The 23,277-nt window shown below is 33.9% G+C and overlaps 1 protein-coding gene across 11 annotated transcripts in view; it reads left to right on the top strand.

Annotated features, from left to right (window-relative positions):
* Positions 1–23,277, top strand: part of LOC127723042 (uncharacterized) — a 260,474-nt gene that overhangs the window by 85,704 nt on the left and 151,493 nt on the right. For 3 of the 11 annotated variants that reach the window (XR_007991824.1, XR_007991823.1, XR_007991827.1), the window contains exon 2: positions 12,547–12,708. The exons of 5 other annotated variants lie outside the window; for them this stretch is intronic. Coding sequence is in view for 2 of the 6 variants with exons in the window: in XM_052229477.1 (XP_052085437.1) it covers positions 8,759–8,948; positions 12,547–12,708 (352 nt within the window). In the remaining 4 variants the exon portion in view is untranslated. Of the gene's footprint in view, positions 1–8,694; positions 8,949–12,546; positions 12,709–15,736; positions 17,842–23,277 lie in introns of those variants that run through there. 3 more of the 11 variants (XM_052229477.1, XM_052229476.1, XR_007991825.1) reach the window with 2 other exon arrangements.

The raw sequence follows: 23,277 nt of genomic DNA, 5'->3' as shown, positions 1-23,277 counted from the left end.
GTATGTAACAACGTATTTGATTTTAACGAAAGAAATCTATGTATTACTGAAAAATTATTACACCAGGGTTTTTGATATCATTAACTAGTCAAAACATTTACTAAATTTTATCATCTGTACAAGGACATCAATCGTAAATATAAATCAACATGCAGACATCTTATACATTCAGGTATTTCAAATCCAATCTTTCATGATAATATTCTATACAAAGCACAAAAATGTTGCAGTCACATAAAAGCTGACCAAACCTTTAAACAGAATTATTCACAAGGGATAAAGTAACGATACTGTTGTCAGGTCATAAAAGATGGCATATTTTGGTATTAATATTGATTCACTCATAGGGTCTTTGCATCGGAAATAAACACATTTATTCTAAAACCAGTTATTGGCATGATACGGGTTATGTTCTTCTCTTATATTTTATGATGGTATGACACTAAACCCCTTACGGGAGGGATTGTGATTAATTTTCATATGATGAAGACATAATCTTTCAATCAGTTTAATTGAGGTCTGGAGCTGTCATGTCAGTAAGTGCTAGTAGTCCTTTGTTAATTTATGTATCATTGTCATTATGCTTAGTTTACCAATTCTGAAGTCGGACTAGGACTTCTTTTAAACTGAGTTTTACTGTGCGTGTTGCTGTGTGATTGTTTATTCTACATCGGCTAGAGGCATAGGATGAGGGTTGCCCGGCTTTGGCTATACTTTTTGGTCCTTTTTTGTTTATAGCTCTTCATATTTTTAATAAGCTTTGGATTTTCAAATATTTTGGCCTCGAGCATCACTGAAGAGACATTAATTGTCGAAATACGCATCTGGTGCAGAAAAATTGGTACCGTTTATGTTATTGAGATCTCAAAAAACATGTTTAACCCCGTCGCATTTTTGCGCCTGACCCAAGTAGGGAGCACCTGGCCTTGTATATTTTTCAATTTTAGTTTATTTATATGTTTTGGAGTTTAGTATGACGTCCATTTTCACTGAACTAGTACTAATTTTTGATAAGGGACCAGCTGAAGCCTGCCTCCTGGTGTGGGATTTTCTTGCTGTGTTGAAGACCCATTGGTGGCCGTCGGATGTTTTCTGCCTTTCGGTCGGGTTGTTGTCTCTTTGACACATTCCCCATTACAATCCTCAATTTTAACTATTCAGAAGAGACCAAATGACTTAAAAATTAACAACTATTGGCCACCGTACGGCCTTCAACAATGAGCCGACCCATACCGCATAGACAGCTATAAAAGGCCCCGAAATGACAAATATAAAACAAATCAAACGAGAAAACCAACAGCCTAATTTATGTACATAATAATGAACGAAAAACAAATCTGTAACACCGCAACAAACTACCACCTCTGAATTACAGGCTCCTGACTTGGGGCAGGTACATACAGAATGTGGAAGGGTAAAACATGTTAGTCGGCACCCGGGACAGTGGTGCAACAGAACTACACAAGAACTGTACACAATAATAAACAAATAACAACCACTCAATTGCAGGTTCCTTACTTGGGACAGGCACATACAGAATGTGGAAGGGTAAAACATGTTAGTTGGCACCCGGGACAGTGGTGCAACAGAACAACACAAGAACTGTACACAATAATAAACAAATAACACATATGATCAACAGCATCAAACAACAACCACTAAATTACAGGTTCCTGACTTGGGACAGGTACATATAGAATGTGGCAGGGATAAACATGTAAGCGGGCGCCCAATCCTCCCCTTACCTGGGACAGTGGTGTAACAGTACAACATAAGAAAAACTATAAAAATCTGCTTATAACTCCTCATCAAATTGATACAAATAGAAATACAACTAACAAAAACATTGGGTGGACGTGGCTAGGTAAGGCCATTGCGCAGCTCATATTTGGTTTAGGGTTGAAATACTTTATGGAATTCTATAGTAAATATCTATTTTCAAGATAATGGAAAACCAAATCTATATTTCGGGTGATTCAAGCAGTAGTTTCCCCGCATAAAAAACAGCTTTCGTTAATTTGAGCATGGAACGAATACTTTATATCATGAGCTATAAATTTAGATAAAAAAGTTTAAAAACTAAGCGAAATTGTTTATCCTGCAATGCATGCAAAAATGTGTTGTATTAGAGTAAATAACACGTGTTCGCGGTTGATCGTAAACACGTAGTAGTCCATCATGCATTGTAACCCATTTAATTGGATTAGTCAAAACCCAGGTAACAAAATGCGTCATACGTAAATAAACAACTATATTTGCAAGGACATTAGTATACTAATTTATGCATATCCATATAAGGTAGTGTCCCCGACCTGTTAAATTACACACCTTTTTTCTTCACTTCAGGATTTTTTTTTCACACTGTAAACACTTAGTTCTTTTAATTTTAAAAGAGTTATATTATTTTTGAATTGGAGTTGTCGATCAGCAATTTCGATAGTTTTGAGAAAATTTTTAATCCGCCCTCTCTTGTCCTGTTTATACTTGTGTACTATATTATATTTTTATTTATTTCCAGGAACCAAAAGAAAGAAGAAAGATTATCTTTCAAATTGTGATAATTTCATTATTACATAATTATTGCATAATTGATTATTATGTATAGTTGCTAGGTTGTGGTTTCCATATGTGAATGCAATTATAGCTTCTTTGTAATTCATAGCATCAAAAAATGTTTGATAGATTCTTGAGCAACCCAGTTTGACCCCCAAAACAGTGTCTCAGATTTTCCCTTATGTATTTCATTCTCTCATAAACCTACCATTAAGTTTGCAACCTTAAAATTAATTCATAAGAAATCACTTAATTTAATTGGGTATGGATATAAAATTTGTTCTATTGATGTTTTTTGAAAGCTGAGACACGGATTTGAAGATAACTGGTCAAGGAACAACACGTGCTAAAATCATATGTATAGGGGCGCCCATCTAGGTGCTAAATTCGTTAAAAACTACTTTTTCATGACAAAATGGTATGTGTCACAATTGAATAAATAAGGATTTTCCTACTTTAACCACATCAACTTAAATATAATTCACAAATATACCATGTGGATACTTCAGGATTGGACTGTTATTATATATAGATTCGACCAGTAAGAAAGCATTTCATTTCAGCAATTCTAAATATATAAAGAAAATGCACACCGTGACTGTGAACCAGATATAGCGGGAGAAGATATATCATCAGTGACCTGGATGTAAATCAGTTGCTGGATAAACATCAGCTATTAATGATCTCAGAAGTTTAATTACACATTGCATTTGCTTTTTTCATTATGGATTTTATTCATTAAGCATGTTAAAATTGAGAATGGAAATGGGGAATATGTCAAAAAGACAACAACACGACCAAAGAGCAGAGTACATAACACTATATATTCAGTTTTTAAGATTTTCCTAAAAAGTAAGTCATAGATATAAGAAGATGTGGTAGGAGTGGCAATGAGACAACTCTCCATCCAAGTCACAATTTAAGTAAACCATTATAGGTCAAAGTACGGCCTTCAACACGGAGCATTGGCTCACATCGAACAGCAAGCTATAAAGAGCCCCAAAAATGACAAGTGTAAAACCATTCAAACAAGAAAATCAACGGTCTAGTCTATATAAAAAACGAGAAACGAAAGACACTTATGAACCACATTAACAAAAGACATCCAATGAACATCAGGTTCCAGACTTGGGACAGGTGCAAACAAATGCAGCGGGTTTAAACGTTTTAATAGGCGCCAACCTTCACCCAACCTGAAACAATAGTGTAACATCACAAATAGAAGGACACACTATAAAATATCAATTGAAATGGCTTAACTCAATCAAAAGACATATGAACATACACTGAACGAATAAATTTAATCTATGACACATATGTAAATACAAAATTAACAAAACAAGGATTTTAGATGTAAAATAATATCAGAAAGAGAACCATAAACTTGGACAAAATACTGCCAAAGAAAATAACGTACACAGGTAAATAAAAATAATTTTGTAGTAAGACATACAACAGGTTAGGGACAACCCGCCAAATGGGAAACTATTTCCCAAATGAGTAACAATCCCTCATTGAGTAATCATTTGATAGTGCTAAAAACTAAATTTTCTTAAAATGGGTCTTTTTACTTAAAATGGCGCAAATTTATAGAAAAAGGAACAACTTCTTCATTATGGGGTTTTAAAAAGTTAGAAGCCTTGAAAATAGTTGATTTTTAGAAGTTTTCATAGGCTTGTAACTTCTCAGTAAATCAAGATAGGTCTATTCATCTTTTGGAAAATTTGCTGCATTTTGCATGAATATGTGCCATTTTAAGATAAAAGACTCAGTTAAGATAATTTTGTTTTAGCACTATCAAATGATTACTCAAATAAGGGATTGTTTCTCATTTGGGGAATAGTTCCCCATTTGACGGGTTGTCCCCAACCTGTACGATGGAGTACGGAAATATATATTTTAAAATGAATAATTTTGTTGTTCATAGTACGAGAACAGAAGTGAAAATTTATCGTCGTACCAAACACTTATTAAAGGTGGAAAATATTAAAAATAGTGAGGCGAGATATATAAATAAGTAAACAGTAAATAACAAACATGCGTTGTCGTTTGTTGATGTGGTTCATAAGTGTTTCTCGTTTCTCGTTTTTTATATAGATAAGACCGTTGGTTTTCCTGTTTGGTTTTACACTAGTTTTTTTGGGGGCCCTTTATAGCTTGCTGTTCGGTGTGAGCCAAGGCTCATTTTTGAAGACCGTACTTTGACCTATATTATTGGTTTACTTTTATAAATTTTAACTTGGATGGAAAGTTGTCTCATGGGCACTCATACCACATCTTCTTATATTTATTACAAATTGTATCAACAGGTCAAATTAACACGAAAGTACGAATTGAGAGTACTTGCAGTTACTGAAAGCTAGTTAAAAGCCAAAAACAATTGATAATAACAAATCATGCATCAGAGAAAAATGACCAGTTGGTCAGTCTTGAGGATTCTTATGTGGGATTTTTAGAATTATAATTGTATACATTGAAAATATGGTGACACAAAGTAGAATTTTCTTATTTTTGTTGTTTGAAAATAAAATAGTTTATTTGTGTTTTCTTTTAAAAAGAATTATATTTTAACATTCACCTGAAGATAATCTGATATAACCACCAGCATTAACATCAGCAACATTATTGTTGTAAAATTATATTTGTTTAATATTTGTACATTTATATTTTGATTCCCGCTATAGCTCCAAATAGATTTTTCTTCTCCTGACAGCTCCAATATAGAAATGTATTTTTATTTGGAATTCTATAAACCCATAATCCACCTCTTTTTCATAACTGTTATTTTTATAGCTGGTCAGTGGTCATAATTATAAAAAAAGAAGATGTTGTATGATTGCCAGTGATACAACATCTCACTATAGAAAAAATGACACAGAAATTAACAACTTTAGGTCACCATGCGGACTTCAACAATGAGCAAAGCCCATACCGCACAATCAGCTATAAAAGGACCCGAAATGCCAAATGTAAAACAATTCAAACGAGAAAACTAACGGCCTAATTTATGTACAAAAATAATGAACGAAAAACAAATATGTAACATAGCAACAAACGACAAACACTGAATTACAGGCTCTTGACTTGGGACAGGCACATATAGAATGTGGCGAGGTTAAACATATTAGCGGTCGCTCAATCCTCCCTTAACCTGGGACAGTGGTGAAACAGTGAAACATAAGAACAAACTATAGAAATCAGTTGAAAAGGCTTAACTCGTCAGATGGATACAAATAGAAATACATCTAACAAAAACACAGAATTGACGTGACCGGGTACTTGTACATCCCAACAACCAAAAGACACTAAGTACAGATCTGAGAGTACTCGCAGTTTATGACAGCTAGTTCAAAGCCAATAACAACTAATGAAAAAAATCATGCATCTAAGACTAAAGCTATCAAATGGTTCTATTGATTATACACAAAAGTACTGCCTACATAGTCAGTCACGTGCACTTATTCATAAAACTAATTATCATCAAAGCTCATTAACAGTGCAAGATATGGAAATATATTTTTCTTCTGTCGTTTTGGGATATTAAGAAAGAAAAAAGGACAGCTGAAAATTAAATTTTGATAAAGTCTAGTTGCTATTGTATATAGTGCTACCTTACAACCAGTACTATTTCAATGACTGATAGTCGTGGCATTTGTTTGAAATGCAAATACTACTTCATTAGTCAGAACGAAACCAAATAAATAAAAAAATGTAAGTGGCTGCTGTGAATGAGAGCAAGGAATAAGATAGATCAAGTAAATATTTTTCCCGGAGAAAATATGGAATTTGAATATTCATATACTAACTTATAAAAAAAAACTCTGATAATAATTGGAAATCTGTAGATTTTAAACTAGTTATCACGCGTCATATAGACCATCCGCCGCACATCACTGAACGACCATCGCACTTTAGCGTGACCATCGCACTACAGCGTCCACATATCACCTCTGAGTCTTTCATTTCAATATATTCTACCACTGTTTCGGTGTGTAATAGGATATTTCTCCTCTCTAGACAGTTACATGCATCTGAATACAAATACACATATTTTATTAAATGGTTAAGACCTATTGTATATATATAGATTCTACCACTGCATCGAGTGTGATACGATATTTATCCACTCGAGACAGTTAAATTTTCATATTTAAAACGCGAGGCTCGCCGAGCGTTTTAAATATTTAAAATTTAACTGTCGAGAGTGGATAAATATCGTATTACACGAGATTTGGTGGTGGAATCTGTTTCTCTAATGATTTTCAAACAATACGCAGGCAAACTTATTCCTTCTTTGCGACTGATCTGCAAAAAGATGTGTTCTTTCTATGTGACGTCATCAGGCATGGTCGCCTTTTTTCATGCCATCACAATAGGAAATTCAGAGGAAAACAAGAAAATTCGACGTCATAATCGGATTTTAACCAATGAAGAACTGAGATCAAACGAACCACACGTTGATTAAATTTTTTTTATACAATGGGTGCAGAAAGGGATAAATTGACGAAGAATTAGAGAAATATAATTATATTAATTGACATGATAGAATGAAAAGTTACATGTTAATATATTATGATAGAATGAAAGGTTACATGTTAATATATTATGTTAGAATGAAAAGTTACATGTTAATATATTATGTTAGAATGAAAAGTTACATGTTAATATATTATGATAGAATGAAAAGTTACATGTTAATATATTATGATAGAATGAAAAGTTACATGTTAATATATTATAATAGAATGAAAAGTTACAGGTTAATATATTATGATAGAATGAAAAGTTACAGGTTAATATATTATGATAGAATGAAAAGTTACATGTTAATATATTATGATAGAATGAAAAGTTACATGTTAATATATTATGATAGAATGAAAAGTTACATGTTAATATATTATGATAGAATGAAAAGTTGCATGTTAATATATTATGTTAGAATGAAAAGTTACATGTTAGTATATTATGATAGAATGAAAAGTTACATGTTAATATATTATGTTAGAATGAAAAGTTAATATATTATGATAGAATGAAAAGTTACATATTATTATGATAGAATGAAAAGTTACATGTTGATATATCATATTAGTTCACTATTCCTAATATTTAGAAACTCTGATATGAAAGAGGAAGACAGTCTAATGCTAAGCTATTGTTTACCAACAGAGATATTTGTTCATCAGTGTTAATGGTACGCTGTATTTTAAATATACCATTTATTTTATTTTCTAATATTTCTCGTTTTGATGTAAATCTATTACATTGTAATAAGAAATGTTGTTCATCTTCAATATCCTCATTTTTACAGACAGGACAGTATCTTTCCTCTCTGGGAATATTTAGATGTCTTTCCCTTTTAAAATTCAGCACTTAACCGTCTCGAGTCAGTCATTAATAATGCATAGAACATGATTTAGTGATGGAATTCGCTCCCCTCCGAATGATTTTTAAACGAAATGTAGGCAAATTAACTTCATTTTTTTTTAGTGATCTGCAAATCATTTCTATGTTACTTAATCAGCAATGGTTGCTAAATTTTATTTTTTGAGGCCCCCCATGGGGGTGTCCAAGTAATCACATAATCACAAATCTTTTGCCAATATAATCACATAATCATTAATTATTTTTTTAAACAAGATAATCAAATAATCAAAATACAGTCCTAGATTATCAAATTATCAAAAAATCATGAAATATTTGGTCTGGTAATCAAATAATCACAATAAAAACGGCCAAGTAATCACATAATCAAAAACCCCATGAGGAGGCTCTTTTTTGTAATATAGATTACATCTTTTTTTCCAAAATGGTTAGAATTTAAGTAACATGTGTAAAGTTCTCTCTTTATTCAGCTTTATATTTTTGTATATACTTTTTATTTTACACATTTTGAACATGTTCAAATTCTACTTTCCTTTTCAAAACGGTAATTACCTGTTTTTGTTAAATCTGTTGTACACACATAATGTTTTCTTCTGAAATATGTCATAAGTTGTTTACTTTTTTATTTTTCTGACTATACATATAATTGTAAACTTTTTTAAAATAAACTTAATTTTTGGCTTTCTGAAAACCGCAGTCAATATCCCCTCTCTGTGCCCCTCTTTTTATAGGTCATGATCGGTACTTCTGGAAAGTCTCTTAAGCTTTCAGCCGCGTGGTTTGAAACACCCATAACACACGATCAAAATCAAGCAAAATGCCACAATCTTTAGCAGGAGTTCCACCTATGGTGATTGGAGGGAGCATTATAAGTGCTGTATCGTTGATTTTTCATATTATAGGATTTTCAACCACATATTGGTATAGAGTAGGTGATGTTCACATGGGATTATGGAAATCGTGTGGAAAAGACTTGAAAGGAGCGGAGATATGCTATGACATTACAGGTATTTAAAACAATTCCGCCTTCCCTACACTGTGGGTGGGTGTGGATAGGGTGTTGTTCCTCATTTCTGGTTCTCAGTTAACTTTATATGTAATTTGTCTCTATTCTGTATATTTTTGTGAAATATTCTCTTTTCTGTATAATTTAGCACTTCATTATTCTCTTTTCGTTATATTTTTACTCTAAATTTTATTCTCTATTTTTTCTCATTTTTCTTCTCTTCTGTAAACTCCTCCATTAAGTACTCGTATTTCAAGATTTTCATTTCATTGTTTGCATTATTTGTGACTGTGCTATTTATCATAGATTTGTAACACATTTAGATCTGACGTGCCTTTTGATATATATTTTACAAAATACCACAGCTATAGCTGTACGTTGGCCGATAATTGCTTACGTCCACTTCATTTGAACCTATGTGAATATGGCAACCATACCACATCACCTTATTTTTGTTTTTATATAGGTGTGGATTTCTATGAATAAATTTCTTGTAGTGTTGTTGACATTTCGAATCAGATCTATTTATAAATGTAAAAATGCGTGATGTAGTCATATACGCTTGATAGAACACATATAACATTAACGAACTATAGCCTCAATTGGGTGGAAATGGGAAAACCGACATGTTGGTAACATCTTTGTGTTTCAGAAAAAAAAGTTTTTTCTTAAACATGATTAAATATTACCCTAATGGCCATTTTTTAAAACACCACAACAGAAGATAGTCAAAAGAAAAAACAAACACCTTAATTTACTTTTTATAATACGATCTAATCAGTTACACTGTTTAAATCGCCCATTTACGTGTAGGTGTACAATTATCGCCCATTTACGTGTAAATGTACAATTATCATGTTCATCAGGGGGAAAGGGGGGCACCAGTCAATGATAAATACATGTTACTTTATTTTTTCAACTTTTTTTCAGGAACGAAGAAATAAATTCCTATCAAAATCCCAAAATGATGGTATTTTTCTGAAAAACTAAATGCATTCAAATTTCATATACTAAGTATCTAGTTGATGTTGATCCTGTAAGGGATCTACCATTTGATTTTTAGGGAGGGGGTGTGTGTGGGGGGGGGGGGGGGGGGGGGGCTATAATGAAATTTGACAAAAAAGCAGGACAGCAGTTTTGAGAAAAAAAAAGGCAGGATTACAATTTATGTAAAAAAAAGTCAGGATAAACTAATAAAAAAAAAAGGCTGGACCGAAAGGAGTGAAAAATAAAAAGGCAGGACAGAGACTACAACTACAAAAATGCTGGACAACATTTTAAATTTTCCATCTTAGCCCTAGCGCTTTACGATGCTACTTATTCAGTCATATTGTATCAAGTTTTAGGTTATTGATCCCGGAAACACGTGCTGTTCACAAAACACAAGTATGAGTGTTTCATATCTCCTAATAAAGACATCATGCAATATCGGATTGATGAAATCTCTCTTACCTCCCCTTTAAGACATAATGCAATATCGGATTGGTAAGTGTCTCTTACCTCACCATTAAGACATCATGCAATATCGGATTGATGAAGTGTCTCTTACCTCCCAATTAAGACATAATGCAATATCAGTTTTATAAATTGTCTTTTACCTCCCCATTAAGACATCATGCAATATCGGATTGATGAAATGTCTTTTACCTTCCCTTTAAGACATAATGCAATATCGGATTGGTAAGTGTCTCTTACCTCACCATTAAGACATGCAATATCGGATTGATGAAGTGTCTCTTACCTACCATTTAAGACATAATGCAATATCGGATTGGTAAGTGTCTCTTTCCTCCCTGTTAATACGTCATTCAATATCATATTGATGAAGTGTCTTTTACCTCCCCATTAAGACATAGTGCAATATAGGATTGATGAAGTGTCTCTTACCTCCCTATCAAGACATCATGCAGAATCGGATTGCTAAGTGTCTCTTACGTTACGATTAAGATACCATGTAATATAGGATGGGCGAGTGTCCCATACCTGCCCATTAAGACATCATGCAATATCGGATTGATGAAGTGTTTCTTACCTCCCCTTTAAGACATAATGCTACATAGGATTGGTAAGTGTCTTTTACCTCCCCATTAAACCATCATGTAATATCGGACTGATGAAGTGTCTCTTACCTCCTCATTAAAACATAATGCAATATCGGATTGGTAAGTGTCTCTTACCTCACAATTAAGACATCTTGCAAAATCGGATTTATAAAGGTCTCTTACCTCATCATTTAGACATCATGCAATATCGGATTGATGAAGTGTCTCTTACCTCATCATTAAGACATAATGCAATATCGGATTGGTAAGTGTCACTTATCTGCCCATTAAGAAATCATGCAATATCGGATTGCTAAGTGTCTCTTACCTTACCATTAAGACACCATGCAATATCGGATTGGTGAGTGTCTTTTACCTCATCATCTTGCTGGTTTTACTCTACTAAAAACATATCAACCCGCTTGGTATAACTGTTTTGATACCAAATGTAAATAGCACTTAACAAAGGTGCGTTCGAGGTGATTTTTATAAGGAACGCTCAGACCCAGACATTTGTAATCCAAAGATACACTAACGACCTGAATAGATCTGAATACGTGTGGAACTATATGACCAACATGAACAGTAAAGAATAATCAATTCCCTCTTAGGTAAACTTCGTATTGAATTCCTTGTTACCGTACTTGTCTGCTTGTCTAACGGCCTGAAGAGATCTGAATACGTGTAGAACTATATGACCAACATGAACAGTAAAGAATAATCAATTCCCTCTAAGGTAAACTTCGTAATATAATGAATTCCTTGTTACCGTACTTGTCTGAATAGATCTGAATACGTGTAGAACTTTATGACCAACATGGAAAGTAAAGAATAATCAATTCCTTCTAAGGTAAACTTCGTATTGAATTCCTTGTTACCGTACTTGTCTGAATAAATCTGAATACGTGTGGAACTTTATGACCAACATGGACAGTAAAGAATAATCAATTCCCTCTAAGGTAAACTTCGTATTGAATTCCTTGTTACCGTACTAACAGCCTGAATAGATCTGAATACGTGTAGAACTATATGACCTACATGGACAGTAATGAATAATTAATTCCCTCTAAGATAAACTTCGTATTGAATTCATTGTTACCATACTTGTCTGCTTTTATTTCTTCTTAAACCACTGCAGTTATATATATATATATATATGTCAATATCGTTGCAAAAATATTTTAAAGAGTCAATAGACCGACTCTCTGATCACATTCTACTACCAGTTACCGGTGCGGCAGATACCTTATAGTCTGTATTCCCGTTTGTTACATGTATTTGATCAATTGTTTTTTGCTATCGTGTATAGCAGATTTTTATCTGTGTAACAATGCAGTGGCAACTTGCAGTTTCGTTTCGATAGCCGATAATACGGTATTAAGATAAACTTCAAGTTGTCTCATTGGCAATTATACCACATCTTCTTTTTTATATTCAACAAATAAAGCGGTCATCATGGTCATATTGTTTTTTTCTGTGTGCATATCGATCTTTGTATGTTTGAGAAAAGAGAATTTGAGGAATCTTAATAAATGTACATGTTATACATAATTGTAGATGCACCAGTACATTACAACCAACTCGTAGCCGCACAAGTTCTGGAATGTCTCGCCCTGGTAGCCTTTTTAGCAGCTGTGACATGTGCTTTCCTGAAGATTTTTGTACTCAAGGAGCAAGGAATGCTATTTGTTGTTACAGGGTTACTTAACTGGCTGGCAGGTAAATATTAGTAACTCAACTGTGAATAAGTTTAACTTATATGAGTAACGACGTTGATACCTAAGGACGTTTATGACTCAACATTGGTTCGAAGATTCATGAACAAAAGATTTTAACGAAAAAGATGAATATAACCACTTTTCATTTCTTGTCGATTTTTTTGAGAGAAAAAAAAAAAAAATAGAAGTATTGCTGAGTTATTGCTGAGTTAAAGAGAAAATCGAATTTAGATTTAAGCGTGTCGTTGGCGAAATAAATAACTGTGTAAATTATAAATTCTATTTATGACTTATATGTTTGTTAAATGTTTTTGATAGAAAATAATTTGCATAATTCACTCTTTTGTTTAGATAATGTGGAGAATGTGTTTGAAAATGTCTTTTATGCTGTTTTTGTCAGAGTTGTGCGGTAAAATTCAAATTTCGAGAATTCAAATGTCTGTTCAGAAAATCTTAAAATTAGGAATGATTAACCTGATTGTACCAGATAGAAATAAGAAGATGTGATATGAGTGCCAATGAGACAACTCTCCATCCAAGTCACAATTTGTAAAGAGTAAACCATTATAGGTAAAAGTACGGCCTTCAACTTGGAGCCTTGGCTCACACCGAACAGCAAGCTATAAAGGGCCCCAAAAATGACTAATGTAAAACCATTCAAACAGAAAAACCAACGGTCTAATCTATATAAAAAACGAGAAACGAGAAACACTTATGAACCACATCAACAAACGACAACCACTGAACAACAGTTTAGAGTTAAGTAAGCTTTAATCTTAATAGCTGCAACTCACCAAAGTCCTAGTATGGACAAAATGGAGAACGGGGACGGGAAGATACCAAGAGTAGGTTTCATAGCATATCATACAAACGGTAAACAATGTGATATCATAATATGAGGGTAGGTACTCTGGCAATGTGTCTGGTTTCGCTCCTTCTGAAGACAATGGATTTTTTTTTATTATTTTTTTTATTTGAACATAGGAAAACACTACTATTTGATTGCACCCTCTGTAGGTATCTTCTTACATTTGTATATGCATTCGTGATAGTTTAAGGTTTTGATGGGTGTTGTGTATTTACTTTAATTTATTTTTGAAGACATTATTTTCATTTTTTTGTATTTATTGTCCATGATTGGATCTTTATTCTTTTTTTTAACACCCCATTCTTCTCTATTCTTTTAGGGAACGACCATTTAACTTTAAAAAAAGGGGGGGGGGGGGGGGGGGGGGGTTATGGTTTTTTCCTTAAAAAAATATTCTGATCCCCAATTTGAGGAAAAAAAATATTGTGGTCAAGCAGATGACAAAAGAAATATACTGAATCCAGATTTTACCCACACCTTTAGTGTGAAATTTTGAAAAAAAATTATTTGATTGATAGCGTCGATAAACTAAAAATAAAAAAAAATGAAAACACATTTCTGACTCAGACCAAAAACCATAACCCCCCCCCCCCCCCCCCTTGAAGTTAAATGGTTGCTCCCTTATTTTTATTATCATTTGTTGGAATCTATATTTTATTTGCGGCTTGCCCTTTAATCTGTGAACACCATCGAGACCATAATGATTGCTACTGGATATGACATTAGTATTGTATGACGGGTAAAGAAGACAACAGGTTCTAATCCTCTCTATACTAACATGATCTCACGTTGTTTGGATATTTCGGGATTTCGTCTGTTTTTTCTCTTTACGTTTGCCGGTGGTTAATACCTTAACCTTTATATTGTCACCTAACTTACAAAGGGATGAAAATATTGTAATTAAGCAAATTTAAAATGATAACGATATTGATGTTTTAATGAGCCTTTTAGTATAGTCCCCTTGTCGTTATACATCTTTGGCATTCTAATCTGACAGTTACATATATGTTGTTTATGTTAAACCTTTGAGGGAGCACCGTAAAGAAAGAGATTAACAGCAAATGTAATGGGATTAATGTGAATCTTGAAAATTCTTGTAAATAACAGTTAACAGAGATAAATTATGTCAAAAAAAGTGAACACTTTAAGTGTCAAGTAACAGATAACAGGAATTCCATTTTCAAACAGTTAACAACATTGCCAATTTTAACAGAACAGATAACAGACAGTGGGTTGAAAACAGTTAACAGTTTATATATATTTCAAATAACAGTTAACAACACCTTGAAATAGCCCAAAAACAGGTTAACAGAAAAAGGTATGCCCCCCCTCCCCCTCTAAAATATGTTCAAGTATTCCAACATATAATATACATTTGTAGTTGGATTTCTTTTTGATTCGACTGATGAGGGTCCGTGTAACACTTTTCAATTCAAAATTTCAAAAAGGTTTCAAATTTTAGTTTTTTGGATTTTTGATCAAAGTTTTAAAATATCAAAATTCCAATTTTTTTATTTTTTTTTAAATTTTGAAAATTTCACCAAATAATTGAAATTTTAAAATTATAAACTTCATTTTAAAATTTAATACTTGAAATATTTAAGCAAGCTTTAAACGGAACGAACAGTTTTGATCATTTCGCTTTTTGAAAGTTTGAATTTTTTGATTTTTGATTAAAATATAGGGAAGGGGGAAAGGACTAAAAAGTGGATACCTGTTACAAGAATGGAATAAGAATGGAAAGCAATATGTTCTGAAAAAAACTAAATATAACTTTCAAAAAGCGAAATGATCAAAACTGTACTTTCAGTTTAGTATTTTTAAAGTTTGCTTAAATGTCTAAAGTATCAAATTTTAATTATTTGGTGAAACTTTCAAAATTTAAAAAAAATAAAAAAATTGGAATTTTAATATTTCAAAACTTTGATAAAAAACTTAAATTTGAAAACTTTTTGAAATTTTGAATTGATAAGTGTTACACGGACGGATGAGGCCTTTGTAGACGAAACGAAACGGTATCGATGATGCGTTTATTTCTTATGTGACCCACTGAGCGTCTATTTAGCTTTCATTCATCCATTTTTTAATCAGTGTAAAGACATATTTTTTTTCGAGGTGTTTTTGACGTTCGCCATAACAGTTTATAATTATTTCTTTTCAGCAGGACTTGCCATGGTCGGAGTAATTGTCTTCGCAACAATGCACCTTGATGGATATAAGTTGGATAATTCTAAATTTCACTATTCCTTCGGGTTATGTATTGTTGGTGGAATCGGAGGAGTTTTCTCTGGCACTGTATTCTTCCTAGCATGGAGATGGGTCAGAAACTAACGAAGGCAGCTGGATGAACGAATTATCTGTATAAACGTTCTTTCTGTGAAATCAGTGAAAGAAAAGGTTAAACTTGAAAACCTTATTTATTGATTTCTTTGCAATCTGTTAAAGAAACTGTTTAACTTGAAACCTTTTTTTTTTGTTGATTTCTTAATTTGCAATCAGTGAAAGAAACTATTTGACTTGAAACCTTTTTTATTGGTTTATTTGTAACGTTTATGATACTATAATGGTGGATTAATTTTACATTTTATATTTCTTTACTTTGTATGCCTCTCATTTAAGTACAGCTTTTTGTATAGACCAGGATAAGTCAATTTTAATGGTAACACATAACGCAGAGAGTTTATCTTTTTATTTCATTTACCTAGCTGGTACGACTGAAAAATACAACATAAGTTTTTAAAAATCTCTCTGGCTTGAGAGATATTTATTTTTTGAATTGTATATACATTCTTTCGTAATTTTAAGAGAAATCTCACGTAAGTAATGCATTCTACACAAATTCATACGAACACTTAAAAGGTAGCTATCCGGCTCGCATTTTCACGTTTTTTACGTATATTACCGGTTTACCTCATCTGTCTGTCCTCATGTACACCCGTTTGTCTGTTCGTCCCATATTAGTGTTGTTATACATAATGAAAAAATCGTAGAGTTTTGATTTTAAAAAAAAAACTTGCACATGATACCACATTTTTACCTTTCATATCTGCAGGTATTGCACAAATCTTAAAGTATCACGTGTAGATAACATTAAGTTAATTTTTACAACGATTATTTTTCTAGAGTTTATTTGAACTTTGAATTGATGAAAATCAATGCAAGATTGGAAACGCTTTTCCATTGTGTGCTAGGTGCTGATATATGAAATAATATGAACTGTGACAACAAATGACAACAAATGTAACATCATTGTCAGAAACCTTAAATTGTAAGATATCGTACAGAAAAAAAAACATTATCTATATTTGTTTTATAAATATGCCTTCAGCTTCGCTAGTTGATATGATACGTTTTGTTATAGTAAGAATTTGCTGTAAAATATCAAACTTGCATTGGTAACACCATATCATTGTATGATAAGCGTGATTTTACCATAAAACTGCATGTCAGTCATAATGTTGGCGTATCCATATTTGTTAGGCGTTAAAACGCCACATCATTCATTGTATGCCATACATTTTTATAATGCCTTCAACTTTGTGATGTTATTACTTAGAATTGAGACGTTTTTATGCTTTACCCTTGTCCGTCCGTACGTCCCAAAGTTGGTTTCCGTTCTCTAACTTTAACCGTTTTAGAGACTTATGCCCCTTTACAAATGGAAAAAATTGCTGAATTTTTCGTTTCCGTTCTCTAACTTTAGTTTGCCTTAACCAATTGTTATGAAACTTATACACAATGCTTACTACCACAATATACAGATCAAGTTTGAATTTTGGTGGTGTCACTTTTACCGTTCTAGAGTTATAGCCGTTTACAAATGGAAAAATCGCTGAATTTTTCGTTTCCGTTCTCTAACTTAAGTTAGCCTCAACCAAATGTTATGAAACCTATACACAATGCTTATTACCACAAAATACAGATCAAGTTTGAATTTTGGTGGTGTCACTTTTACTGTTCTAGAGTTATGCCCTTTACAAATGGAAAAATTGCTGAATTTTTCGTTTCCGTTCTCTAACTTAAGTTTGCCTCAACCAAATATTATGAAACTTATACACAATACTTATTTTCACAAAACTCAGATCAAGTACAAATTTGGGTAGCGTCACATTTACAGTTCTTCAGTTATCTCCCTTTATAACTTTATATGATGTGCAAGCGGGGGCATCATCCCATGGACACATTCCCCATTTATTTGTGAGGTAAAACATATCTTGATATGTACTCATTTGTTTTAAATATTCATTAAAAACATTTCGTAATATATCAAGATTTTTGTATTCACTCTATGCATTATAAGTAATACTAGTAATGTGTGAAAACCACCAAGCCTCTAGCCACCTTTCATCGACACGAAAGGGTAAATCGATTTAGAAGAAACAAATCAATAGAACAAACAAAAACGGAGGGAATCGCAACCTGGTTTCCGGTACTACGTTCCAGGTATTAGCTGATAGCCATACTGAATATTGCGATCGGGAACCAGACTACCAGGTGCGTCGATGGGTAAGGGTAGAATTGCTATCAATCTTTAAAACGGTTAAAATCAGATTCTAGGATTGGTGATTTTCATGTCATGCTTTTTATTCATTTGATATCCATATGTCTATTGATGGTCACGTGAAATGAAATGAAGTAATTCACCTGAGATTGAAATGAAAAGCATGCCTTTGTCGACGGGGTTAACTGATTGGACTGCCATCCTCCTGATCACGTTACATCGAATTCTAGTCACATCGGCACATGTCAAATCGGAACTCGAGGTAGTTATTTCGGCAGCCTTGATTAACATTATGCCACTATTGCAATATCGGGATACCCTGCCACTCTTACAATATCGGGATTCCTTAACCCTGCCCCGCTAACAATATCGAAATTCCTTAACCCTGCCATACTTACAATATCGGAATTCATTAACACTGCCCCGCTAACAACATCGAGATTTCTTAACCCTGTCAATCTTACAATATCGTGATTCCTAAAACCTGTCACTCTGACATTATCGGGATTCCTTCACCCTGCCAGTCTTGAAATATCGGGATTCCTTAACCCATCGACGCTTACGATATCGGGATTCCTTGATCCTACCCCTCTAACAATATCGGGATTCCTTACCCCTGCCACTCTTACAATATCGGGATTCCTTAATCCTGCCACTCTTACAAAACCGGGATTCCTTAACCCTGCCACTCTTACAATTTCGGGGTTCCTCAACCTTGCCACGCTTACAATATCGGGATTTCTTAACCCTGCCAATCTTAAAATATCGGGATTTCTAAACCCTGCCACGCTTACAATATCGGGATTCCTTAACCCTGCCACTCGTACAATATCGGACTCCCTTAACCCTTTTCCTTTAGCAATATCGGGATTCCTTAATACTGCCACTCCTACGATATTGGGATTCTTTAACCCGGCAACTCTTACAAGATATGAATTCCTTAAACCCGCCACGCTTACAATATCGGTCACGTTACATCGAATTCTAGTCACATCGGCACATGTCAAATCGAAACTCGAGGTAGTTATTTCGGCAGCCTTGATTAACATTATGCCACTATTGCAATATCGGGATTCCTTAACCCTGCCACTCTTACAATATCGGGATTCCTTAACCCTGCCCCGCTAACAATATCGAAATTCCTTAACCCTGCCATGCTTACAATATCGGAATTCATTAACACTGCCCCGCTAACAACATCGAGATTTCTTAACCCTGTCGATCTTACAATATCGTGATGCCTAAAACCTGTCACTCTGACATTATTGGGATTCCTTCACCCTGCCAGTCTTGAAATATCGAGATTCCCTAACCCATCGACGCTTACAATATCGGGATTCCTTGATCCTACCCCTCTAACAATATCGGGATTCCTTACCCCTGCCACTCTTACAATATCGGGATTCCTTAATCCTGCCACTCTTACAAAACCGAGATTCCTTAACCCTGCCATTCTTACAATTTCGGGGTTCCTTAACCTTGCCACGCTTACAATATCGGGATTTCTTAACCCTGCCAGTCTTAAAATATCGGGATTTCTAAACCCTGCCACGCTTACAATATCGGGATTCCTTAACCCTGCCATTCGTACAATATCGGGATTCCTTAACCCTTTCCCTATAATAATATCGGGATTCCTTAACACTGCCAATCCTACGATATTGGGATTCCTTAATCCGGTCACTCTTACAACATATGAATTCCTTAAACCCGCCATAGTTACATTATTGGTATTCCTTTACACTGCCACGCTGACAATATCGGAATTCATTAACCCTGCAAGTCTTAAAATATCTGGATTCCTTAAACCTGCCAGTTTTAAAATATCGGGATTCATTAACCCACCCACACTAACAGTATCGTGATTCCTTAAACCCGCTTAAGTTTACAATATTAGGATTTCTTAACCCCGCTAAAGTTTACTATATCGGGTTCCTTAACCCTGCCACTCGTACAATATCGGAATTTCATAACCATGCCACTCGTACAATATCGGGATTGCTTAACCCTGCCACTCTTACAATATCGGGATTCCTTAACCCTGCCACTCGTACTATACCGGGATTCCTTAACCCTGCCACTCGTACAATATCGGGATTTCTTAATCCTGCAACTTTTACAATATCGGGATTCCTTAACCCTGCCACTCGTACAATATCGGGATTCCTTAACCTTGCCACTCGTACGATGTCGGGATTCCCTAACACGGCCACTCTTACAATATATGGAACCTTAAACCTGCCACTATTACAATATCGGGATTCCTTTACCTTGCCACTCATACAATATCGGGATTCCTTAGCCCTGCCACTTTTACAATATCGGGATTCCTTAACCCTGCCACTCTTACAATATCGGGATTCCTTAACCTTGCCACGCTTACAATATCGGGATTCCTTAACCCCGCCACTCGTACACTATCGGGATTCCTTGATCCTACCCCTCTAACAATATCGGGATTCCTTAACACTGCCACTCGTACAATATCGGGATTCCTTAACCAGGTCACTCTTTTAATATCGGAATTCCTTAATCCTGCAAGTCTTAAAATATCGGAATTCCTTAACCCTGCCACTTTTACAATATCGGGATTCCTTAACCCTGCAACTCTTACAATATCGGAATTCCTTATCCCTGCCACCCTTACAATATATGAATTTCTTAATCCTGCCACGCTTATAATATCGGAATTCCTTAACCCTGCCACGCTTACAATATCGGAATTCCTTAACCCTGCAAGTCTTAAAATATATGAATTCCTTATCCCTACCACCCTTACAATATATGAATTCCTTAACCCCGCAACGCTTACAATATCGGGATTCGTTAACCCTGCCACGATTACAATATCGGATTTCATTAACCCTGCCCCGCTAACAATATCGGGATTTCTTAATCCTGCCACTCTTACAATATTGGGATTCCTTAACCCTCCAACGTGTACAATAACCAAGTCTAAAAACATTTTCGTCTGAATTTAGCGTAAAGTTAGTTCTATTTCGTACGCACAAGATTGAGCCATTAACCGTTCAGATATTTATGATGAAAAAACGGCGACGAAGTAACCATAATTATGTCCTACTATATCATGTTCTTAGTTCCTGCCATAAAGAAAAATCAGAAAAACTTCGAAGGAGTTAATTTGGTAGGGCACCATTTTTAATATGGGTAAGGTGTTACACATAATAAATTAAATTGAATACTCCTTTTTGTAACTTTATAAGGTGTAAAAGCGTTGACCGTGTGTACATTTATAGTATGAATCGCTTCGGTACCATTTTAAGTCTCAAGTTACTGTCAATGACGCATGGATAGATACACCTGTTTTACTATTTAAAGCATTTGCACAGTTAATAATTTCTCGGGTAAATATGGTCATTTTTATTATTTTTTTAATATTAAGATCACGGAAAATAACAGGGCACATATGGAAAAAGGAATGTATATGTATTTAACTTTATGGTCAATTAAAGGTAGCTAAACTATGTAAGTTTTTTTATGCATGGTTGAACGGGGGATCCTTCATTTCTGAAGTCTTAAATTATGGAAGCCATTTTTCTCCTTTCTTTTTATTTTTTTCCTCTATTCTCTATATTTTATTTTAACACCCTATTATTCTTTATTCTTTATTTTGTGGGGGCCTATTTTTCTCTATCCTTTATTTTCTTAACCCAGCCCATTCTTCTATATTCTGTAAACCCCATCCAGACCCTCTTTGATGTCCAACCTACGATAGTAGAGGGCATACCATTTTACGGTCTGTGTGTCCAATCTTGCGACCATTATTACATGTAGCCCGTACTTTTGTCTTTTCGTCTCTCATATCAATGATTTTAAGATAATTGAACATGAAGAAGTGAAAGTGAGACAAAAAACTCATCAAAGATACCCGGATTATAATTTTGTATGCCTACACAAGATTCATCAGTTACACTGAGAGCGGTACATGGTGTCCTATGAATACATGATTATTCTTGTTTGATTAGTATTTATGACATTGTGGTCTATATGAAGAGGTAACGGCGCCACTGGCACTTGTCCCCGAAAAAAAATAATTATATAGTACCTCACTATAACACAAGGTATCCAACTTGCATTTTTGAGAAATGACATTTTGGTCGCGAACTTTCGTTATATTTAGACTACGCGATTATCTATCCCACTGAAACTACCAAATGGTGTGGTCCGTTTACTGTTCAATATTTGGTATTTTGGAAGAACAGTGAACTGGTGGTTGGTGTTGTCTCTTTACTCTTCATTTTTTTCGGGTATATAATACCTTGTATTTTCATGTAGTATATATGTACGACTCTGAATCGCGGTGGTCAGCTGACTCACGCTGAAATGCAATGGTATGACGCTTAAGGGCATACGATACAGTTACAGTTAAATATTCCTTATTTTTCCAAAAGAGTTAGAAATTTAAAAGTAAGTTCCTCTTTTTTTAGTTGACATTTTTGTAAAGATACATTCTACTAGTATTATCTATTTTCCCAAGTTTATGTTAATATTCATTTTTGTAGAAATTAAAAACAAATGTTGTTTTAAGTATTTTTTTGACATTTTGTTATTTTTATCGTTGGTTGTAGTAAGATTGGTTAATTCAATGTTTTAAATATCCTCTCTTACAATATTTTGATATGAAAATAAGAAGATGTGGTATGATTGCCAATGAGACAACTCTCCACCAGAGACCAAATGACATAGAAGTTAACAACTATAGGTCACCGTACACCCTTTAACAATGACAAAAACCCATACTACATAGTCAGCTATAAAAGGCCCCGAAATGACAAATGTAAAACAATTCAAACGAGAATTCTAATTTAAGCATAAGAACACCAGGAATATATGTGTTCTTGCTCTTATTCATACGATACAACAATAACAGTAATTTATTTATGATGTATCTCTGTTCTTATTTTCAACAAGAAAATAATTAGAGATCGAAAATTTAGATATCGCACAACTGTTCACCTCTGTTAACCTAGTATCGTAATTTAAGTACGTAACACTTGTATATAATAGTGGTTCGGAAAGAAATCACAATAGTTTATATAAATTTATGTAAAAAATAATTATACTTTTAATTTTACACATTTTGAACATGGTCAAATTCTACTGTCCTTTTCAAAACGGTCAATGGAATTGAATACAAGGAGCTTTTGATTAACTGTTTGGTGTACGATCTGTTATATATA

The sequence above is a fragment of the Mytilus californianus genome, unplaced genomic scaffold (assembly GCF_021869535.1).
Source record: "Mytilus californianus isolate M0D057914Y unplaced genomic scaffold, xbMytCali1.0.p SCAF_13, whole genome shotgun sequence".
NCBI lineage: Eukaryota > Metazoa > Mollusca > Bivalvia > Mytilida > Mytilidae > Mytilus > Mytilus californianus.
Note: the sequence above shows the minus strand (reverse complement) of the source record. Positions and strands in the feature narration are given on the sequence as shown.